General features: G+C 39.7%; 1 protein-coding gene across 11 annotated transcripts in view; it reads left to right on the forward strand.

Annotated features, from left to right (window-relative positions):
* Positions 1-20,700, forward strand: part of LOC124152559 (multiple epidermal growth factor-like domains protein 6) — a 317,625-nt gene that overhangs the window by 215,926 nt on the left and 80,999 nt on the right. For 9 of the 11 annotated variants that reach the window (XM_048394515.1, XM_048394508.1, XM_048394506.1 and 6 more), the window contains 5 exons: positions 1,866-2,171; positions 4,230-4,295; positions 11,331-11,456; positions 14,645-14,767; positions 15,727-15,849. In XM_048394515.1, the coding sequence (XP_048250472.1) occupies positions 1,866-2,171; positions 4,230-4,295; positions 11,331-11,456; positions 14,645-14,767; positions 15,727-15,849 (744 nt within the window). The remainder of the gene's footprint in view (positions 1-1,865; positions 2,172-4,229; positions 4,296-11,330; positions 11,457-14,644; positions 14,768-15,726; positions 15,850-20,700) is intronic. The other 2 variants (XM_048394512.1, XM_048394516.1) reach the window with 2 other exon arrangements.

The following is a 20,700-nucleotide window of genomic DNA, read 5'->3' on the forward strand; positions in this document are numbered from 1 at the left end:
TGAACACAAGATATCCCAATCATGAAATTGAGATGTGTTTCATGAACTCAAGACATGTCTCATGACCATAAGATATCCCATCATGAACATGAACTTGGTTTCATGAACTCAAGACATGTCTCATGAACACGAGATATCCTCATCATGAAATTGAGATGGGTTTCATGAACTCAAGACATGTCTCATGAACACGAGATATCCTCATCATGAAATTGGGATGGGTTTCATGAACTGAAGACATGTCTCATGAACACGAGATATCCTCATCATGAAATTGAGATGTGTCTCATGAACACGAGAAATCCCCATCATGAAATTGAGATGTGTCTCATGAGCACAGACATGATTCATGAACACGAGATATCCCCATCATGAAATTGTGATGTGTCTCATGAACACAAAGTCTGAAATGCAAAGCATAATCTAGATCCCGCTTGGCGGATGAGGCCGGGGTTGCCTCCCCTGACATACATCATCCCTGTCATTGATTTCTTGATCCATGGCCGACGGCCTCTGTACATCAACAGACCCAGATCCCTGAAGCACCAATGTCTTTCTACTATAAATCCAAATTCAAGTGTCATCGACCACTGCTCACCTAAATTATTAATAGCAAACCAAAAAGTGTTTCAAAACAATGTGCAATCATTACATATGACAAATCATTACCAACATCACTTGAGACAGAATTGGTACTACAGGTTTCAGGGTGCCGTTGTACAAAGTGATCTTAGTGCTAAGGTGATCGTAATACCCATACCTCAACATAGCCTTAAGACAGCCTTAGCTCTAAGGCCAGACTTTTTTTATTTTTAGGATTACAGATTTTTCAGCCCAAAGTCCAGGGTTGGAGGAGGGAAAAAAAAGAAGCCAGATGCATTTTTTTTAATGCAGAATGCCTCTGGCATACTTTATGAACATATTCTGTGCTCATAATACCGCCATTTGCGACGATAAAGCCCCTTGTAACAATAAATATTCTACCACTTACCACACGGACAATTGTCAAGGGAGGCTATTCATGTTCGGCTTCGAGATCAACAAATATCGATTATGTATCTCTTTACTAGTTTACAACGGTATATTCATGTTTTTTATTAAAAGGTGATCATAACAAATAAAATAACTGACTACGTGGCTATCGGCGGGGGAAACAAAATGGAAATCTGATTTATTTTTTTACATTTTCTAAAAAATTAGAGTTGGCGGATCCGTAATCCGAAAAATATAAAGCGCCTGGCCTAAGGTTGTTTTGTACAACAGCACCCAATTTGATGCACGCAACCCAAGTCTCGGAGAGACCAATGAGAGCATGACCGACACAGGTTGACCTGTTAGGTGTCTGAAAGTGGGGGTTGCACACATCATGCATCAGCCTGGATCTACAAGTGTCCTTGCTGTCCCCATCTCTCTCTGACCCCTGTCACTGACCACTTTCACACAGAACTCTACCCCTGCACAGCTAACTCACCCCCCCTCCCTCACTCACACAGTGACAACGATGCGTTGTTAGTCACAAATATTACTACAATAAACTGATTAAATAGCAACATGTTACTACTCTTCATCATTATAAACAATAAGTACTGCTTTTGTACCTTTGACTTCGTTATCGTAGCTCACCTTCAGAAACGTTTTTTACAGGTTCATGGTAATATTTCATCATCATTATGAAAGTTTCATTAAGATGTTTCTCATTTGAAGAGGCTCATGTCATTGTTCAAAGAAACTGCCTTTCTTGAAGTGTCATATCTTAAACCTACTTTCTAGAACTTTTACATCTTTAGCATGAGTTGATATGTGTTTGTATCGCATTACGATAATTCATATTTACTGATAAATTGCAAATGGCGGACACATTTCAGCGGACCTACAAGTTGATCCTGTACGTAACAGACAAAACCCGTTCTACGGGAGTTACTATGGTTACCAAGATCATCGTCAAAGACAGGGGAATTATGGGACAATTCAAGGGGAAAGCGAGGGTCGGTTTCAGACGCTCAGCGGGAAACCCCGGTATGACAACAGACCCATATTTAGCAGCAGTGCTCGACACCGCGAGCTCTACAATATACCTCACAAACAGAGAGTGACAAAGCCAGTGACGACAGACAATCGAGTCGCCAAGCAACCACCGCCAAAACAAGTGAAACCTAAGCTGGAACAGAAGGGTACATGGTTTTAATCATGTGGAGTGAGTGAGTGAGTGAGTGAGTGAGTGAGTGAGTTGAATTGTAGTCAGCAATATCACATTGGCCTGTTGTCATCAATATTACAGCAAAATCACATTTAGGTGTTGTCAGCAATTACAGTGACAACACTGTGGCCTTATGACAAGTGGTATGACAGTGGTATGCTACGTATGATTCGGTCTGGAGCAGACAAACCGATGGTTATGTTTAGAGTGTGATGACCTACTAGGTCCACAGCTGAGAACGAGAGAAAGCCAACTTCAGCCAACTGAAGTCAACGCTAAAGTCTTGTCTGGCCCAGAATGTGGAGGGTGTAGAATATTTCAATTATGTCACCGTCTCGTCTAGATTTTAGGTAAATTTGTTGGAAAGATACAGAAACTGTCCTGATTTCAAATTCTTTAGATTTAATCTCTAAATTCCAAGCAGTTACCGCATTTGACGTAATAAGCGCCCTGCTCTAATAAGCGCCAACGGCGATATTTGCTAATATATTAGCTCGTGAACAATCCCAATTAGCACCCTTTCTGATTGATCAATGTACACAATACTTATTTATTCGCGTATAATATGCACTCTTGTGTTATATGCACCCTTAATTATGGGCATTTAAATTCTAGAAAAATATATGTCTCGTATATAAACATTTCAGGCTTTCAGCATAAACCAGGAAATCTTTCTTTCAACTCTGTTTTTTTCTTGACAAAATGATATTCTAATATGGGCCCCCTATTTCTAATTTTGAGAGCGCCCTGGGCGCTTATTTCGTCGAATACGGTAGTGAGTTTTCAGCTCCCGACAATATGTTAAACAGAGCGCTGGTCACATGATCCGGGCCTCAACTTAGAACTCACAATACGCCCGATATTTGAAACACATGTGTTACATCAAGCAATTAATTTCTTAAATATCATAAAAATTATTTCAAAGAATTCTTTTACCAGCTTGTTGAACAAGAATAAACACCCAATTACAATTAATAACAAGCTTCACAGATCCAGCAGAACCAGCAGAGTATTTTATCAATGGTCGCCATGCACCTGATGATTTAGACTTTAAAAGATTTCTCGTCTATATTTTAAGCTGTGAAGTTATGTTGTTTCTGAAAATGAAAGAATATAAATAACAACAATCAAGAAATATTTGAAATGGCATTGATTCACATGTTACATCTTGAAAATATGTCAAGTCAGCAAAACTAATATTCGTAAATATTGCCTCTAGACAGCTGTGAAAATAATAGCTCAAGGCAACATGCAGACTTGCATTTGACTTAAATATCTGTCTGTGGGAAAGTAGCACATACTTTAAACAATGCCAGCACGTCCTGTGTAAATCTGTCAAAATTGTATTTTGTCTCCTAAAAGGTTAATCTTGTTAATGTTGCTTATGTTTATTTATGTATACGAAACAGAAACTATAAAGTTCATTGCAGTTCCACGATGTTTACCTTATTGAACAACGACCCACTGACAACAACACTTTGTATACAGGTTGTCTAAGCTTACTCACAGACCATGTGTTCAACATGAAGGGCATTGATAATAACAGACCAGATTTTATAAGTTCAAACATCTCTTGAACATAAGATCAAATCAATATTGAAAACAAACATATTATTATAACCAAACTGCTGTTGTCATAATGTCTAAAATAAATATAATGAAAAGCTATTTCATATAAACAAATTATGGCCCCTGGAAGAATAGATATGATAGAAGTTTATGTTTTAATAGCTCTTGCATAACAGCGTTTCAGTTATTAAGATTTTTCAAGAATGTTCCAAGCATGTTTGTAGATATAACTTTTATTTCTTGTAAGGAATTTATTGGCCAGTATTTTTTTACTTCATTTAACAGCGTTTGCTGGAGGATAATACAGTTTTTCACTCTAGAATTAACATCTAGTCTCATCATGACAATTGTTATTAGTTAGATTGTGTGAGAATCATTTTAACAATCACATCTCGGTTACACCTGTTGGGTTTAGACTGAACTCTGGTAAAATGAGCAAGTGGATTCCCCCTTCTCTTTCCAGCGCTATATTCCAAACAGGGAGACAAGTCATACATTGCTATGCTTGATATGAAAGTCACTGGGACCGGTAAATACAGATTCCAGGCTGCACATCCCATTATTCCACAATGCTCGATGTTATCCGTGCTTGGCCACAAAAATGAAGGATGGAGAGGCAACTTTGCTGCACGCCTCTCTTCAAATATTTCTTTGCACGAAACCATGTTTTGTATTCCGGTTTTACTCATCTTGCATTCTAAACTCAATATTTTGAGTAAATCATTTTTGTAAATGAAGCTGGTCACAGAAGCAACCTTGCCTGACACACTTCTTTGAACATTTCGTTGCAAAGAAGGTGACGTGTATTTTACTTGAGCCCATTGCATTCCTTTTTATATGACTTTTCGAAATTATAATTTGAGTAAAGTTTGTAAGAGTGTCACAAACTTCATTTTTGTTACAATCACATTTGATTAACAATCTATATTTATTTTTGAGACCATTCATATACACATATTGAAGTATTTGAAAATCATTTATGTGTTTTTAGTGAGCAGTATATTCATACGGTGTCAATCACATTTTCACTATTATCACCCATTTCAGTCATCAAGCTTAACGAGTAGCTGCACATTTATCTGCACTGATTTAATGCAGTATATGCACTATCTGTAACAAGCATCCATACGTGGTTACAACCTATGCAAATATTAAACAACAGTCGCCATTAACAGCTGTCAATTAAGTAGTTGTATGTGTGTGCACAGCCATTAGGACCTTAGCACAAAGTCCTCCACTTTCTAATTTGTAACTACGATAATTATTTTCAGAATAACAATTATAAATGATTTTCAAATATTTCACCCTTGTCCGTGTTTACTCACAAGATTAAGTTTGATCTGGCTCTTCGCATTTGATGTATCCCCTTGTCTCGCACTTCAACATGTCGATCCATAACTTGGCACAGACCACTCGTCTGTCTATCTAGATCTCTGTAGAGGATGGGAACACCTATAGATACTCACGTCTGTAGATCGTGTTGTAAGACTGTAGCAGTCTCTGTTAGTCAAAGATGTTCCTACGTATTGAAGTCACATTGGTTCTGTCAAGTTGTCCATGTTGTCAGAACCGTAATGTATTTGAATATCGGCAAACAATCATATCATACTTCCCCAACACCATATCAACAATCAGCAAATGTTGTACTATTTTCCTGGCAGTGTATGAATACATCCCAGGAGCATCTCAATGCAGATGACAGGGACTACAAATTGAAATGTCTTCTGTTGCATTCAGCATTTGATTTTGTATGTCTTTGGGGTTTTTAAAAAAAATGTTTTGAAATAGATTGATACATGTAGTATCATATTATTTACTTAAGGAACACCACAGTATGCATGTTCTTGATTATCATTATCAGTTGTTTTATTTGAAAATGTTCCCTTACAGATTCCTACAAGCAAAATCATGAAACATGATTGGGAATAGCCAGAGGGCAAATAAAACTTTTTAAATTCCAAACCAGTTGTGATGAAAATATTATTTGGAATTTATTAAATTTATTTTGAAGGCAGCATATGCTTATGGAATATATGTTGTATAAACAAGGATTGTTGAAGGTGGTGTCAGGTAGGCAATACATGTCATATTGCATCCATTTATCACCCCTCAGTGAGATACTAAATACATGTCCACATGTCACATGGTGGAAGCCATTTTTGTGCATGAGCCTGACAGATCATGCATTCCTAACAACTTACTATGTTTAACTTACAATGTGTAGCTGTTGTCATCTTGATTTTTTTAGTACTTTGTGAATAACATTTCCGTTGACATTTTCATAATTGATTAACGGCATGGAAGGTTTCTAATCATTCATTTAATCTCAATTAAATTATGGAAATACCGGTACTATTTTCGAGACTACTTTGGAAAGTGTCAGTTTTGACATAAACAAATATGGTGGCCCTATGTGCAATACTGGGCTGTCTACCCAGATGTCTGTGTGTCTGTACATGTCCAAAAGTGTCTGTGTGTCTGTCTTATACCTTGAATCTTTTCAGACATTTCAGATTTGTGTTACGTTTTATTTAGATGTATGTTTTGTTGAAAAAATTAATTTAGTTTTTACATATAAATCTTCTGTTTTAAAACCCTTTACAAAGACCAGTGTTACTTGTATGATTATGGAGTGTGTCTCTTTGTCCGTACGTGTCACTGTATATGTCGATACATGTTCATTTAGCTCTTGTGTTTCAAACATTGAATTCACTGAGACTCAGTTCCAAATTTGTTTGTTTGTTTACACCCAATGCTTGCTTTCTGCTTCTACTGTTACCTGTTAAAGTGTCTCCAGGGGCGGTCGAAGATCCGGTGTAAAGTCTGAAAGTATACCCCCCCTTCAAAGTATACCCGGGTAGATTCTGGGGCCTTCCAGAATCTACCCCCCTTTCCCAGAATCAAACCTCGGGGGTATACTCTGGGATTTCCCAGAATCTACCTGGGTATACTCTGAAGGGAGGTAGATTTTGGCACCTTACACCGGGTTGGTTTCCCGACATGGGTACAATGTGTGAAGCCCATTTCTCGTGTCCCGCGCCGTGATATTGCTGGAATATTGCTAACAGCGGCGTAAAACATGATACTCACTCACTCACTAAAGTGTCTCCAAATTGACCAATGATCTTGTCGGTACTCAAGATGCAAGCAATAGATTGACTGTCTATTTTGTATCAGTGATCTGTGTATTTTAAACATTAGTGACAACTAGTGTTCAAACAGATAGTCACAGATGTAATGGAGTGTTGCAGTACTTGGAACGTCAGATTTAAAATTGCTTAACATCATAAGAGTGCTTTGCTCAGACTGACCTCTGGTATTTGGTGTAAAGATAAAATTTTAGGCAAATAGAACAAGACGAATGCTGTTATATACAGAATTCATTCACATGGGGCATTGGCTTGGTGTGCAGGATTTGCAAGTCTTGCAAGCAGAATACAAACTATTTTCACTTGGGCATATGAGGTAATTTTGGTCAGGGTCAGAGTTAGGACGGGTAGGGTTAGGGTCAGTGAAAAGGTTAGAATCTGGCTCAGGGTTAGTTTTTGGGTTTGGTTCTGGGATAGGGTTAGAGTCTGGGTCAGAATTTGGGTCAGAATTTGGGTTAGGGTTAGGGTTAGGGCTAGGGTTATGGTAAGTATATGGGTCAGAGTTAGGGTTAGGGTTAGTGTCTGGGTTAGGGTCAGGGTCAGGGTCAGTGTCAGGGCTAGGGTTAGGGCTAGGGTTAGGGTTTGTGTCTGGGTCAAGGTTAGGGTTAGGGTTTGTGTCTGGGTCAGGGTCAGTGTCAGGGCTAGGGTTAGGGCTAGGGTCAGGGTCAGGGTCAGGGTCAGGGCTAGGGTTAGGCCTAAGGTTAGTGTCTGTGTCAAGGTTAGGGTTAGTGTCTGTGTCAGGGTTAGTGTCTGTGTCAGGGTTAGGGTTAGGATTAGGGTTTGTGTCTGGGTCAAGGTTAGGGTTAGGGTCAGGGGTGGGTTCGGGGTTAGGCATAGGATCTGGGTCAGTTCAGAGCTAAGTTCAGAGTTTACATTAGGGTCAGGGTCAGGGTTACAAGAGGTTCAGGTTGAACATCCTGCACACATGTAAACAAATATTAATTATGAGTTCACATGCTACACAAAAAAAACATATGGGAAATAATTTTGTATCAGGTCTGTTTCTAAATATGGAAACTAAAAGTGAGAAAAGGATCAGTTGTGACTTGGCATACAAAACATCATTGTCGTTGTAGGAACCACGAGTTAACATAGACAAACTGATCAGATAGCTAGATGTAATATTGTGTTATGATAATGTCCTGTTTCTGTGGCTACCTACTAGTGAATCTCTATCAGCGATCATTATCATTTTTCTAATCCAGTTTCTTTCAACATTTAGTTATTCAATAGATGTACTAAAACTGATGATTGCAATGTCATTGTCTGTTTATGTAGTTTCATACAGTAGCCCTGTAGAAGATCATTTGCAAAATGTTGAGCAGTTTTCACTGAGATTAAATAGTTTTTTAATATATAAATCTATCACTGTAGAGACAATCTATTGTTGTCTTCTGACTTCACAGTAAGAGATTGTCTTGAAGTCTTCTGACATCACAGCAGCAGATTGTCTTGTACTTGTTACATCACAGTAGGAGATTGTCTTGTAGTCTTCTGACATCACAGTAGGAGATTGTCTTGTAGTCTTCTGACATCACAGTAGGAGATTGTCTTGAAGTCTTCTGACATCACAGTAGGAGATTGTCTTGTAGTTGTTACATCACAGTAGGAGATTGTCTTGTAGTTGTTACATCACAGTAGGAGATTGTCTTGTAGTTGTTACATCACAGTAGGAGATTGTCTTGTAGTCTTCTGACATCACAGTAGGAGATTGTCTTGAAGTCTTCTGACATCACAGTAGGAGATTGTCTTGTAGTCTTCTGACATCACAGTAGGAGATTGTCTTGTAATTGTTACATCACAGTAGGAGATTGTCTTGAAGTCTTCTGACATCACAGTAGGAGATTGTCTTGTAGTCTTCTGACATCACAGTAGGAGATTGTTTTGTAGTCTTCTGACATCACAGTAGGAGATTGTCTTGTAGTTGTTACATCACAGTAGGGGATTGTCTTGTGGTTGTTACATCACAGTAGGAGATTGTCTTGTAGTCTTCTGACATCACAGTAGGAGATTGTCTTGTAGTTGTGACATCACAGTAGGAGATTGTCTTGTTGTTTTTACATCACAGTAGGAGATTGTCTTGTAGTTGTTACATCATAGCAGCAGATTGTCTTGTAGTTGTTACCTCACAGTAGGAGATTGTCTTGTAGTCTTCTGACATCACAGTAGGAGATTGTCTTGTAGTTGTTACATCACAGTCGGAGATTGTCTTGTAGTTGTTACATCACAGTAGGAGATTGTCTTGTAGTTGTTACATCACAGTAGGAGATTGTCTTGTAGTTGTTACCTCACAGTAGGATATTGTCTTGTAGTCTTCTGACATCACAGTAGGAGATTGCCCTGTAGTCTTTTGTATATCTCTACAGCATCATCACTTTCATGGAATGATTTTCAGGACTGAGTTAGTGTTTATGCATGAAAAAGTTTGCCCATGCAACATGTTGAAACAGTATTTCATGAATTGGTACTGAATTGTTGATGTGATGATAACTCTATGTAGGACCTGACCAGCTAGTCCTGTATTGAGATGGGGCACTGTTGCAAGTCTAGGTGATCCAAGTGTCCCATGGAAGATATTTGCAAACTGAGTGAACAAGTTGGTTTGTATTTACCACTTTTGAAACACTTAAAACATTGTTGTATGGTGTTAGCAACCAAGGATTCAAACCAACGATCAGCAGATCCTGGCCAACCTAAGGGAAGCAACTCACATGACAGGGACACCAATTCCATTGCATTACATTTTTGAAAAACAAGTATACCAGACAATTGATACTAGTATTTCACATATCAACATGATGCAAGTTTCTATTATAAATAGAAGAATATTCCGTGTGGGTATTGCATGAAGACAGGTTTAATCTTCTATCTTAGTTTCTGACAAATCAATTTATACTGTCTCATCTACTTTCGTTCATTAGAAACATTTTGTTTCCTTTGAAGATGTTTCTTTTCTCTTTGTAATTTTTACCTCCAATTCATAATGTTTATCACCTGTAGTAAAATATTTCATTTTACCTGAACCTTTTACCATAGTGTTTCACCTGAGTATTTACCTGTTGATAATATTTGTTATCACAGGTAGGGAATGTGTTCTCCATGATTGATGCTTGTTCCCTAATTATTTGACCAAGTTGACCTACTTTATGTTTTCAGGTTGCTATGATCATGATCATAATCAGGCCATAATTTTTGCTTGATTTACGGATCTTTCCTTTACTTTTGTTTTATACCGCTGATGGTAAATATCACTTTGACAATAAAAATATTCCAAGGATATTTATATTACTAAATTTTTTCACAGAATTTTTTTCAAATGATAAAATATTTATATATTATTTTTTTATCACCTTACTGATCCAAAACTTTAAGATGATAAAAAAAATCGTATATGATGCATTTTGTTTTACATTTTGCGAACTACTCACCAACTGTTTAACTATCAACTCGTAAATCAAACAAAAATGTTTGGCCTTTGTGACATGTTCTATCACTTTTAACAATCACAATTTTAGCCGACACTGCACATTATCACCTTTGTACTACAGGTGTAGACACATGGACCTAGATACCAGCGTCTGTGTTATAGGATGGTGCTAGAGATCAGTGTGTCTGTGTTTTTATTTGCACTCAAGTGCTGCATTATTTATTTTTTTCCCCTTTCCTTTGTGTCATGTCATCCTCATCTTCCCTCCGATGTTTTCAACCTCTGTTTATTTGGGCACATTTTACCCCTCAATGTGCAGTTTATGTTTTGACAGTAAGTTATGTTTGTTACATTTTGCTTCTTGTATACTTGTCACCATGGTAACAGGGCTGCTCTACCACTGGATGCTATGCAAGCACACCCAGAAAAATATGTTCTTTTTCAGTTTCACCCCAATATTTTGTCCTGTTGATTTTTTAAGACATTTGTCCGCAAAAAAACTTGAAAACACCAGCACTAATTTCATTTCGCGATGGGGTTTTTTGTAATTGGATTTTGAAGGCTTTTTTCCTCACCCATATGTTCTGAAAATGAAGAGAATATTTGATTTAAAATCCATATGAAATTATTGCAAGTATTAACATTGTTTAATTAACGCTCTGCCTTTCAGCATCTCCTCTAACTCTATGTTTGCCATATTACTTTGATGCAGAAGCTTTAAAGTAGTAATTGCAATTTTTATGACTGACTTCAAGCCTGCTTGTGCTCACTGCTTTAAAGAAAACTACTTAATTAGTCAATGTCCAATAGAAATATTTCCTCATTTCATATCAAAGATTGCAGTAAGATTTCTTTCTTCATTAATTTAACCTTTGCAGCATTTCCCATCTTACATGTAGGATTATTGGATTCCTTCTGTATTTGTGAAAAAGTTGGATTGTCATGGAAGGGAGATAACTGAACTGATCGACTGTTTGATTTATTGTAGCTGTGTCGGGCTGTGGACAAAACAATGGTGGCTGCCAACACATCTGCGTCGACGGCTACAACGGACACTTCCACTGCCGATGTCGCGAAGGTTTCCGACTTGGCCGTGATATGAGGACATGTGAAGGTAGTGTGGCTAGATCACGAACCAATGTCTCATTGACAGCTGTAAAGCTGTCTGTTATAACTGTCAGTTTAAGCTCTGTTTGTAGCTCTCCCCATTGTAGCTCTGTTGTAGCTATCCCCTTTGTTGCTGTCAGTTGTAGCTCTGTTGAAGCCTCCCCATTGTAGCTGTCAGTTGTAGCTCTGTTGTTGCTCTCCCTATTGTAGCTCTGTTGTAGCTCTCCCCATGGTAGCTCTGTTGTAGTTCTCCCCATTGTAGCTGTCAGTTGTAGCTCTGTTGTTGCTCTCCCTATTGTAGCTCTGTTGTAGCTCTCCCCATGGTAGCTCTGTTGTAGTTCTCCCCATTGTAGCTGTCAGTTGTAGCTCTGTTGTTGCTCTCCCTATTGTAGCTCTGTTGTAGCTCTCCCCATGGTAGCTCTGTTGTAGTTCTCCCCATTGTAGCTGTCAGTTGTAGCTCTGTTGTTGCTCTCCCTGTTGTAGCTCTGTTGTAGCTCTCCCCATGGTAGCTCTGTTGTAGTTCTCCCCATTATAGCTGTCAGTTGTAGCTCTACCTATTGTAGCTCTACTATTGTAGCTCTGTTGTAGCTCTGCTGTAGCCCTCCTCCATGGTAGCTCTGGTGTAGCTCTGTTGTAACTCTCCCCATTGTAGCTGTCAGTTGTAGCTCTCCCCATTGTAGCTGTCAGTTGTAGCTCTGTTGTAGCTCTCCCCATTGTAGCTCTGTTAAAGCTCTCCCCATTATAACTGTCACTTGTAGCTCTCCCCATTGTGGCTCTTTTTTAGCTCTCCCCATTGTAGCTGTCAGTTGTAGCTCTGTTGTAGCTCTCCCTATTGTAGCTCTGTTGTAGCTCTCCCCATTATAGCTGTCAGTTGTAGCTCTGTTGTAGCTCTCCCTATTGTAGCTCTGTTGTAGCTCTCCCCATTATAGCTGTCAGTTGTAGCTCTGTTGTAGCTCTCCCTATTGTAGCTCTGTTGAAGCCTCCCCATTGTAGCTGTCAGTTGTAGCTCTGTTGTAGCTCTCCCCATGGTAGCTCTGTTGTAGCTCTCCCCATTATAGCTGTCAGTTGTAGCTCTGTTGTTGCTCTCCCTATGGTAGCTCTGTTGTAGCTCTCCCCATGGTAGCTCTGTTGTAGTTCTCCCCATTATAGCTGTCAGTTGTAGCTCTCCCCACGCTAGTTCTGTTGTAGCTCTCCCCATTGTAGCTATGTTAAAGCTCTCCCCATTGTAGCTGTCAGTTGTAGCTCTACCTATTGTAGCTCTACTATTGTAGCTCTGTTGTAGCTCTGCTGTAGCCCTCCTCCATGGTAGCTCTGGTGTAGCTCTGTTGTAACTCTCCCCATTGTAGCTGTCAGTTGTAGCTCTCCCCATTGTAGCTGTCAGTTGAAGCTCTGTTGTAGCTCTCCCCATTGTAGCTCTGTTAAAGCTCTTCCCATTATAACTGTCACTTGTAGCTCTCCCCATTGTGGCTCTTTTTTAGCTCTCCCCATTGTAGCTGTCAGTTGTAGCTCTGTTGTAGCTCTCCCTATTGTAGCTCTGTTGTAGCTCTCCCCATTGTAGCTATCAGTTGTAGCTCTGTTGTACCTCTCCCTATTGTAGCTCTGTTGTAGCTCTCCCATTGCAGCTGTCAGTTGTAGCTCACCAACTGTAGTTGTCAGTTGTAGCTCTCCTATTGTAGCTGTCAGTTGTAGCTCTGTTGTAGCTCTCCTCATTGTAGCTCTGTTGTAGCTCTCCAACTGTAGTCGTCAGTTGTAGCTCTCCCCATTGTAACTCTCTGTTGTAGCTGTCCGATCGTTAGTTGTAGCTGTCTGTGACCCTCACATGATGTTAAATAATGTCCGCTTTGATTGAAGTACAAAACTTTTGAGGAATATCCTGTTATGTGGTTCCCTTAAACAGCAGTTATAATTAGTGTCCTGATTTGATGCCCCGTGTGGGTCTAGACACTGTTTCATGTGAAACTGAGATTTGTCTTGAAGTATTCCTGGCAATGATTGATCTTGATAACAACATTTGAGTAGTGCAGTGTGTTCTCGATAACCTCCTACAAGGAAGCCAGGTTGGCAGTTTGACTGGGGTCAAGCAGCAAACTAAGTGGTGCCACATAGTTCTTTAATAACTCCTATCAAACCTACACCTCAGTAATACCATGTTTCTTATATCAAAACACATTGGATAATAATTTTAGGTGATGATATTTGAGATATTAACAAAATGTCGCTGTATGCAATGTCAGTAATGAGGGATGAGTGAGTGAGTTGGGTTTTACGCCGCTTTTAGCAATATTCCAGCAATATCACGGCGGGGGACACCAGAAATGGGCTTCACACATTGTACCCATGTCGAGAATCGAACCCGGGTCTTCGGCGTGACGAGCGAACGCTTTAACCACTAGGCTACCCGACCGCCCAAAATGAGGGATGAAAGGACTACACAACCCAAGGACAACTTTAATTTGATCACTAATATTAATATTGTATCAACACTACTCCCTGATCAAATAAATGTCTTATAATCATGTATTTGATTACATTTAAATATTTCATTATTTTGAGATTGTTTCTCATCAAAATGAAATAAAATAAAAATAATAAAAAATTGGTTGGTATATATTGAATTATAATTATATTTTTCATTTCCAATTCCTGACCGCTCCAACCTCTATTCCTCATTTAACCAAGATGACGCTCTCCAAAACCTTTGAAAATCACACATGGCATTGCTAGAAAGGTTTCATCGAAAAGACAAAATAAAAAGTGTCCAGAACCAGAGTGAGTGAGTGAGTGAGTGAGTATGGTTTTACCCCGATTTTTTAGCAATATTCCAGCTATATCACGGTGGGGGACACCAAAAATAGTCTTCACACATTGTACCCATGTCGGAAATCGAACCCGGGTCTTTTCGGGGTGACGAGTGAACTCTTTAACCACTAGGCTACCCGACCGCCCCGTCCAGAGCCAGAACAAGAGCCAGAGCCAGATTTAGCATTGAAAAATATTTCTTTGAATGAGGGCTAGGTCAATTCATATTATTGTTCAGTGATAACTGAGATACAATAAATGTAAATGTCTAAACAATTTGTCTGAGCAGTGGTCTCACCAGTAAGCCTGACCAGCAGCCTAACCTGTTTGTCTGACCATCGGTCTAAGCTGTTAGTCTGACCAGCGGTCTCACCTGTATGTCTAATGTGTTTTCAGAGGAGAACCCATGTCGCCGACGTAACGGTGGGTGTGAACACAAGTGCGTCTCGTCCAGCGGTAGAGCAACCTGCCAGTGTTTCGCTGGCTTCAGGATCGCCTCAGACTCTCGGTCGTGTATCGGTAAGTCTCATGTCATGTGACCAGTCAGGTGACCAGTCATGTGACCAGCCATGTATCTCCTATTTCAGAATCAAACAGGAAATGTAATGTGTTCATATATGCTACTGTTATTATACCAGCAGGTGTTTTATTAACATTTTCGGTATTTGTGGGGTAGTTATTAGGATAAGTGACTGATTTCCATGTATTATTTGGATATCAACAACTGATATCCATGTATTATTTAGATATCAACAACTGTTATCCATGTATTATTTAGATATCAACAACTGATATCCATGTATTATTTAGATATCAACAACTGATATCCATGTATTATTTAGATATCAACAACTGTTATCCATGTATTATTTAGATATCAACAACTGATATCCATGTATTATTTAGATATCAACAACTGTTATCCATGTAGTATTTAGATATCAACAACTGATATCCATGTATTATTTAGATATCAACAACTGATATCCATGTAGTATTTAGATATCAACAACTGATATCCATGTATTTCATTATACATGTATATCAACAACTGATACCCATGTATATTTTAGATATCAACAACTGATATCCATGTATTATTAAGATATCAACAACTGATATCCATGTATTTCATTTTACATGTATATCCACAACTGATACCCATGTATTTTTTAGATATCAACAACTGATATCCATGTATTATTTAGATATCAACAACTGATATCCATGTAGTATTTAGATATCAACAACTGATATCCATGTATTTCATTATACATGTATATTAACAACTGATACCCATGTATATTTTAGATATCAACAACTGATATCCATGTATTATTAAGATATCAACAACTGATATCCATGTATTTCATTTTACATGTATATCAACAACTGATACCCATGTATTTTTTAGATATCAACAACTGATATCCATGTATTATCAAGATATCAACAACTGATATCCGTGTATTATTTAGATATCAACGAGTGTGAGATCAGCAATGGCGGGTGTTCCCAAGCGTGCGTCAACACCAAGGGTTCCTTCGCCTGTACCTGCACCCCTGGCTACCAGTTGGGCGTCGACGGCCGCTCCTGCTACAGTGAGTCGCAGTGTGGTCCCAGCTTCAGTCTTGGGACATATACACAGTTATACCATGGCAGACTTGAACGCAACATGTTGGCATAGCGTAATGTTCTGTAGTGATACGGACTGTTATATCACTGCTTGTAAACATGACCCTCCACAGGAAATTCCGAAGCTATAATAGGGCAATTATGAGAAACATCGTGACACGGCCAGGGTATACTTGGTGCCTCCAATTGACGGCTGAAGAAAAATATCAGAAAAATAAGCTTACAAAAAAAGGGATCCTGATAAATCACATTTGGGAAAATTCTAACATCTGTCTGTCAAGTCTGCCATCGAGGTGCGCCATAAAGCGAACGTTAGCTGTTGATTAACGTAGCCAATCTGACATGCATTACGTTGCATTGCTGGTTTATTGCATGCTGCACATATTATACTTGTATATTGCTTCTGTGCATGATCTCAAGGTGGTGGGTATATGCACGACCTGTATTCCCCAGCAGAATGAGAGGTCAGGCTGTGTATGGGTAGGTCACCTGGGAGAGGAGTGTTGTTCAAGAAAATATGCAAACATGGAATTTGAACACAGTCCTGAGGCTGCCAAACCCCAAAATAGACCCTGAATTCTAGAAAGGGGGGTGGCAGCCTCAGGACTGTGTTCAACTTCCATGTTTGCATATTTTCTTTCTAGAATTCGGGGTCTATTTAGAGGGTTTGGGGGACTCAGCAGTGTGGTACTTGGGACGCCAATAAAAAGATATTTGGTACAGATTCAACATTTTTAAAAAATAATGGTGTACAGAAAAGGTTTTTTTTATGAATTTTTTTTTCTTATTTTTTTCCCTCAGAAATTTAACTTCAAATCGCACGCTTTTTTTAATGATTTTGAGATTTGTGATTAAAGTAGTATTCAGTATTCAGTGAGTAAGTGAGTTAAAATTTAATGTCGCATCAGCGTTATTTCAGCCATATAACGAAGGTTGAGCAGTGAGAAAAAATAAACAGCATTCAGGTTTTTAGGGGAGGAGGCGGTTGGCGCTGTCAGTCCTGCAAAAACTCAATTGTGAAAAAATAATGTAATTGGGCCTGTTTTCCTGAATTGTACATATGGAATACCTGGTATTTGTTTTCAGGGCATTTTTCTGATTAGACACGAGGGTAGATTGTTGATACAGCTGTTTTTGCAGTTAATGAAAAGAGGCATGTAGAAACATAATTTCATCTATTTGAGGCCAATGTCTTTCCTCGTTATAATATGTGTCGCGACCAATCTGCCCAGACAAGGCTGATGTGGTGTCAGTTGACTAGATGTCTACCACAAAGAAAAGACAAGTTAAAGCTAATTTCGAAATGACGTCTTGATTACAAGCCATGTAATTGCAGGGTGAAAAAGGCTATTTTGGGGAGAAATTTGCTGTTGAAAAACCGGGTTATTCTGTTAAACAAGGAATGTTGTTGATCTGGGTTTTGAACTGGAGAGATCCCATATATGCATGTGAAGCCAGTATGATTGCATGTGAAGCCGGTATGATTGCATGTGAAGCCAGTATGATTGCATGTGAAGCCAGTATGATTACATGACAATAGTGCAATACACAGATTCATTATGAAGCTATCAGACTGCTTAGTTCTCATAAGTTTGCTTTATGCTTTAATTAGTGACTTTAATCATTTATGAACATTTTAAATATTTGAATAATATTTAAGAATTGAACTAATGTCCAATCTGGACTTTTTTCTTGTGTTCAATGTTCAATATTAACAGGGTGATTTTTTCAATATTTTATACCCTCAAATTGAGCTTTTTGGTAAAGAAGTTTGTCCGGGAATTAAATGAAGTTTCTGACCATTGTTCAGAGGAACCCTGATTAACAGTTTTCTGTAATACCGACGTCACGCCGAAGACCAGGGTTCGATTCTTGACATGGGTACAATGTGTGAAGCCCATTTCTGGTGTCCCCCGCCGTGATATTGCTGGAATATTGCTAAAAGCGGCGTAAAACCATACTCACTCACTCACTCACTGTATTAACGAATCATGGGTGTAGAATAATACCCCTCTGTGTGTCGATATTCCTGACATTAATCCTCCAGAGGGTTCTGTAAAAACAGGGTTTCACTGTTATGGATATATTGAGTGAGTGAGTATGATTTTACGCCGCTTTTAGCAATATTCCAGCAATATCATGGCGGGGGTCAACAGAAATGGGCTTCACACATTGTACCCATGACCGGAATTGAACCCGGGTCTTCGGCATGACCAACAAACGCTTTAACCACTAGGCTACCCGACCGCCCCTACGGAAATATTGAAAAGATCACCATTTTAGTAAAATTTTATAGATATTAACCTGTAAATGTTTTATGATAATGTAACATGTGGCTCTAACTATTGAATGGACTACTCAGGAATGTACGCATGACAACTGGGAGGGGCAGGTTACACAAGCCTCCGGGGCGTTACCACAATCCACAGAATCGGAAATAACTCTCTGTAAAAAACGGTTACATCAAAATTGGCATATTCTCAGAAATTGGACTTATGATCTTGATATGGTGTTAAGATTGTTTCATGCAGCATAACACACAGTGAAAAGTTCCATTTCTTATTTGGTTTGGAGAGTATCTGTATTTGCAGACGATTGGTTCAAATTGTTGTGAAGAAATTTAAAACAGTTTTGGAACCAGTTCTATTTCTAATTGGTTGGTAAATCCGTTGAAGCTTTGTTGCGTGCCTCTCTCCCTGCCTGCTTGCCGGGGCACTGAGGGGGAATGTTGCTTCTTCCACTGGATGCTATGTACTCTCTCTCACAGAGGCCCCAGAAGTTAATGAGTCTAGACCCAAACAGAAGGGTGAAGGTATGAGGCCATTTCTCTGTACACCTGTCTGTCACAGTCCTACACGTTTCCGTCCATCGGTCAAACTGTCTGTCCACCTGTCCGTCCATCAGTCTACAACTTTCCACCTGTCCGTCCATCGGTCAAACTGTCTGTCCACCTGTCCGTCCATCGGCCAAACTGTCTGTCCACCTGTCCGTCCATCAGTCTACAACTTTCCACCTGTCCGTCCATCGGTCAAACTGTCTGTCCACCTGTCCGTCCATCGGTCAAACTGTCTGTCCACCTGTCCGTCCATCGGTCAAACTGTCTGTCCACCTGTCCGTCCATCGGTCAAACTGTCTGTCCACCTGTCCGTCCATCAGTCAAACTGTCTGTCCACCTGTCCGTCCATCGTCAAAACTGTCTGTCCACCTGTCCGTCCATCAGTCTACAACTTTCCACCTGTCCGTCCATCGGTCAAACTGTCTGTCCACCTGTCCGTCCATCGTCAAAACTGTCTGTCCACCTGTCCGTCCATCAGTCTACAACTTTCCACCTGTCCGTCCATCGGTCAAACTGTCTGTCCACCTGTCCGTCCATCGTCAAAACTGTCTGTCCACCTGTCCGTCCATCAGTCTACAACTTTCCACCTGTCCGTCCATCGGTCAAACTGTCTGTCCACCTGTCCGTCCATCGGCCAAACTGTCTGTCCACCTGTCCGTCCATCAGTCAAACTGTCTGTCCACCTGTCCGTCCATCAGTCTACAACTTTCCACCTGTCCGTCCATCGGTCAAACTGTCTGTCCACCTGTCCGTCCATCAGTCTACAACTTTCCACCTGTCCGTCCATCGGTCAAACTGTCTGTCCACCTGTCCGTCCATCGGTCAAACTGTCTGTCCACCTGTCCGTCCATCGGTCAAACTGTCTGTCCACCTGTCCGTCCATCGGTCAAACTGTCTGTCCACCTGTCCGTCCATCGGTCAAACTGTCTGTCCACCTGTCCGTCCATCGTCAAAACTGTCTGTCCACCTGTCCGTCCATCAGTCTACAACTTTCCACCTGTCCGTCCATCGGTCAAACTGTCTGTCCACCTGTCCGTCCATCGGTCAAACTGTCTGTCCACCTCTCCGTCCAACCTTTCAATCCTCGTCCATCCGTCAATCCATCCTTTGTCCATCTGTTCTTCCATCCGGCTTTCCAAGCTTTCAGTCCTCGTCCATCCGTCGATCCATCCCTTCCAACCTTTCAATCCATTCAAATATGGATTCCCTGACCACCCACCAGTCCCTTGTCTATCTATCCATCCGTCTGTTCATCCATCTGTCTGTCAACCTTCTCTCCCCCATCCTCCCATCCACCCTTGTCCATCTGTGTGCCCACACCCGTGTGTTTTCTGTGCATGCACCTCAGTCCGAAGTGATACCTAATGTTCTGCCCATCACACAACACTATTTACAGGTGAGGAGGTTTGGAAGGTGTGTACAGAATATGGCCCAACAATCTTTTTTTTTATCTAAAATTTAAAAAATGATGTCTATTGTAATGAACTTTTCCTGTTTACAACTTACATATTTTTGTTCAATAATTTAAATGTAAAATATATTACAATTATATTTTATTGATCTTCCCTGAAAATAATATCTTAATCATTTATATAATAATTTTTGTGATAAAACTAACATATTTAAAAAGCACTGCACTTGCCACAACCTTAACCCGACTACTACCCCCCATCTACCCCTCCCACACGAGCACCATCACTACAAGCACCAGTTTCCATAGCAACTGTTTATGTAACCTATAGCTTTTGTGGTACTGATACTTGGCAACATTATTGCCACTGTAGCTGTATGTTTAATGTGTGTTGGTGTTGTGTTTGTTTGTGATAATCCTGTATTCATGGAATTACTTTGTTCTACAGTCTCCTTGTTTATCTCTACCTTTGTTATTGATTGGGTGACATTGTGATACAAACATTTACCCTGTTTCTTTAGTAGCACATATGTAGGAGGATATTTCAAGTTATTGATTGGGTGACATTGT

This window comes from Haliotis rufescens, unplaced genomic scaffold, assembly GCF_023055435.1.
Source record: "Haliotis rufescens isolate VD_foot unplaced genomic scaffold, xgHalRufe1.0.p SCAF_13, whole genome shotgun sequence".
NCBI lineage: Eukaryota > Metazoa > Mollusca > Gastropoda > Lepetellida > Haliotidae > Haliotis > Haliotis rufescens.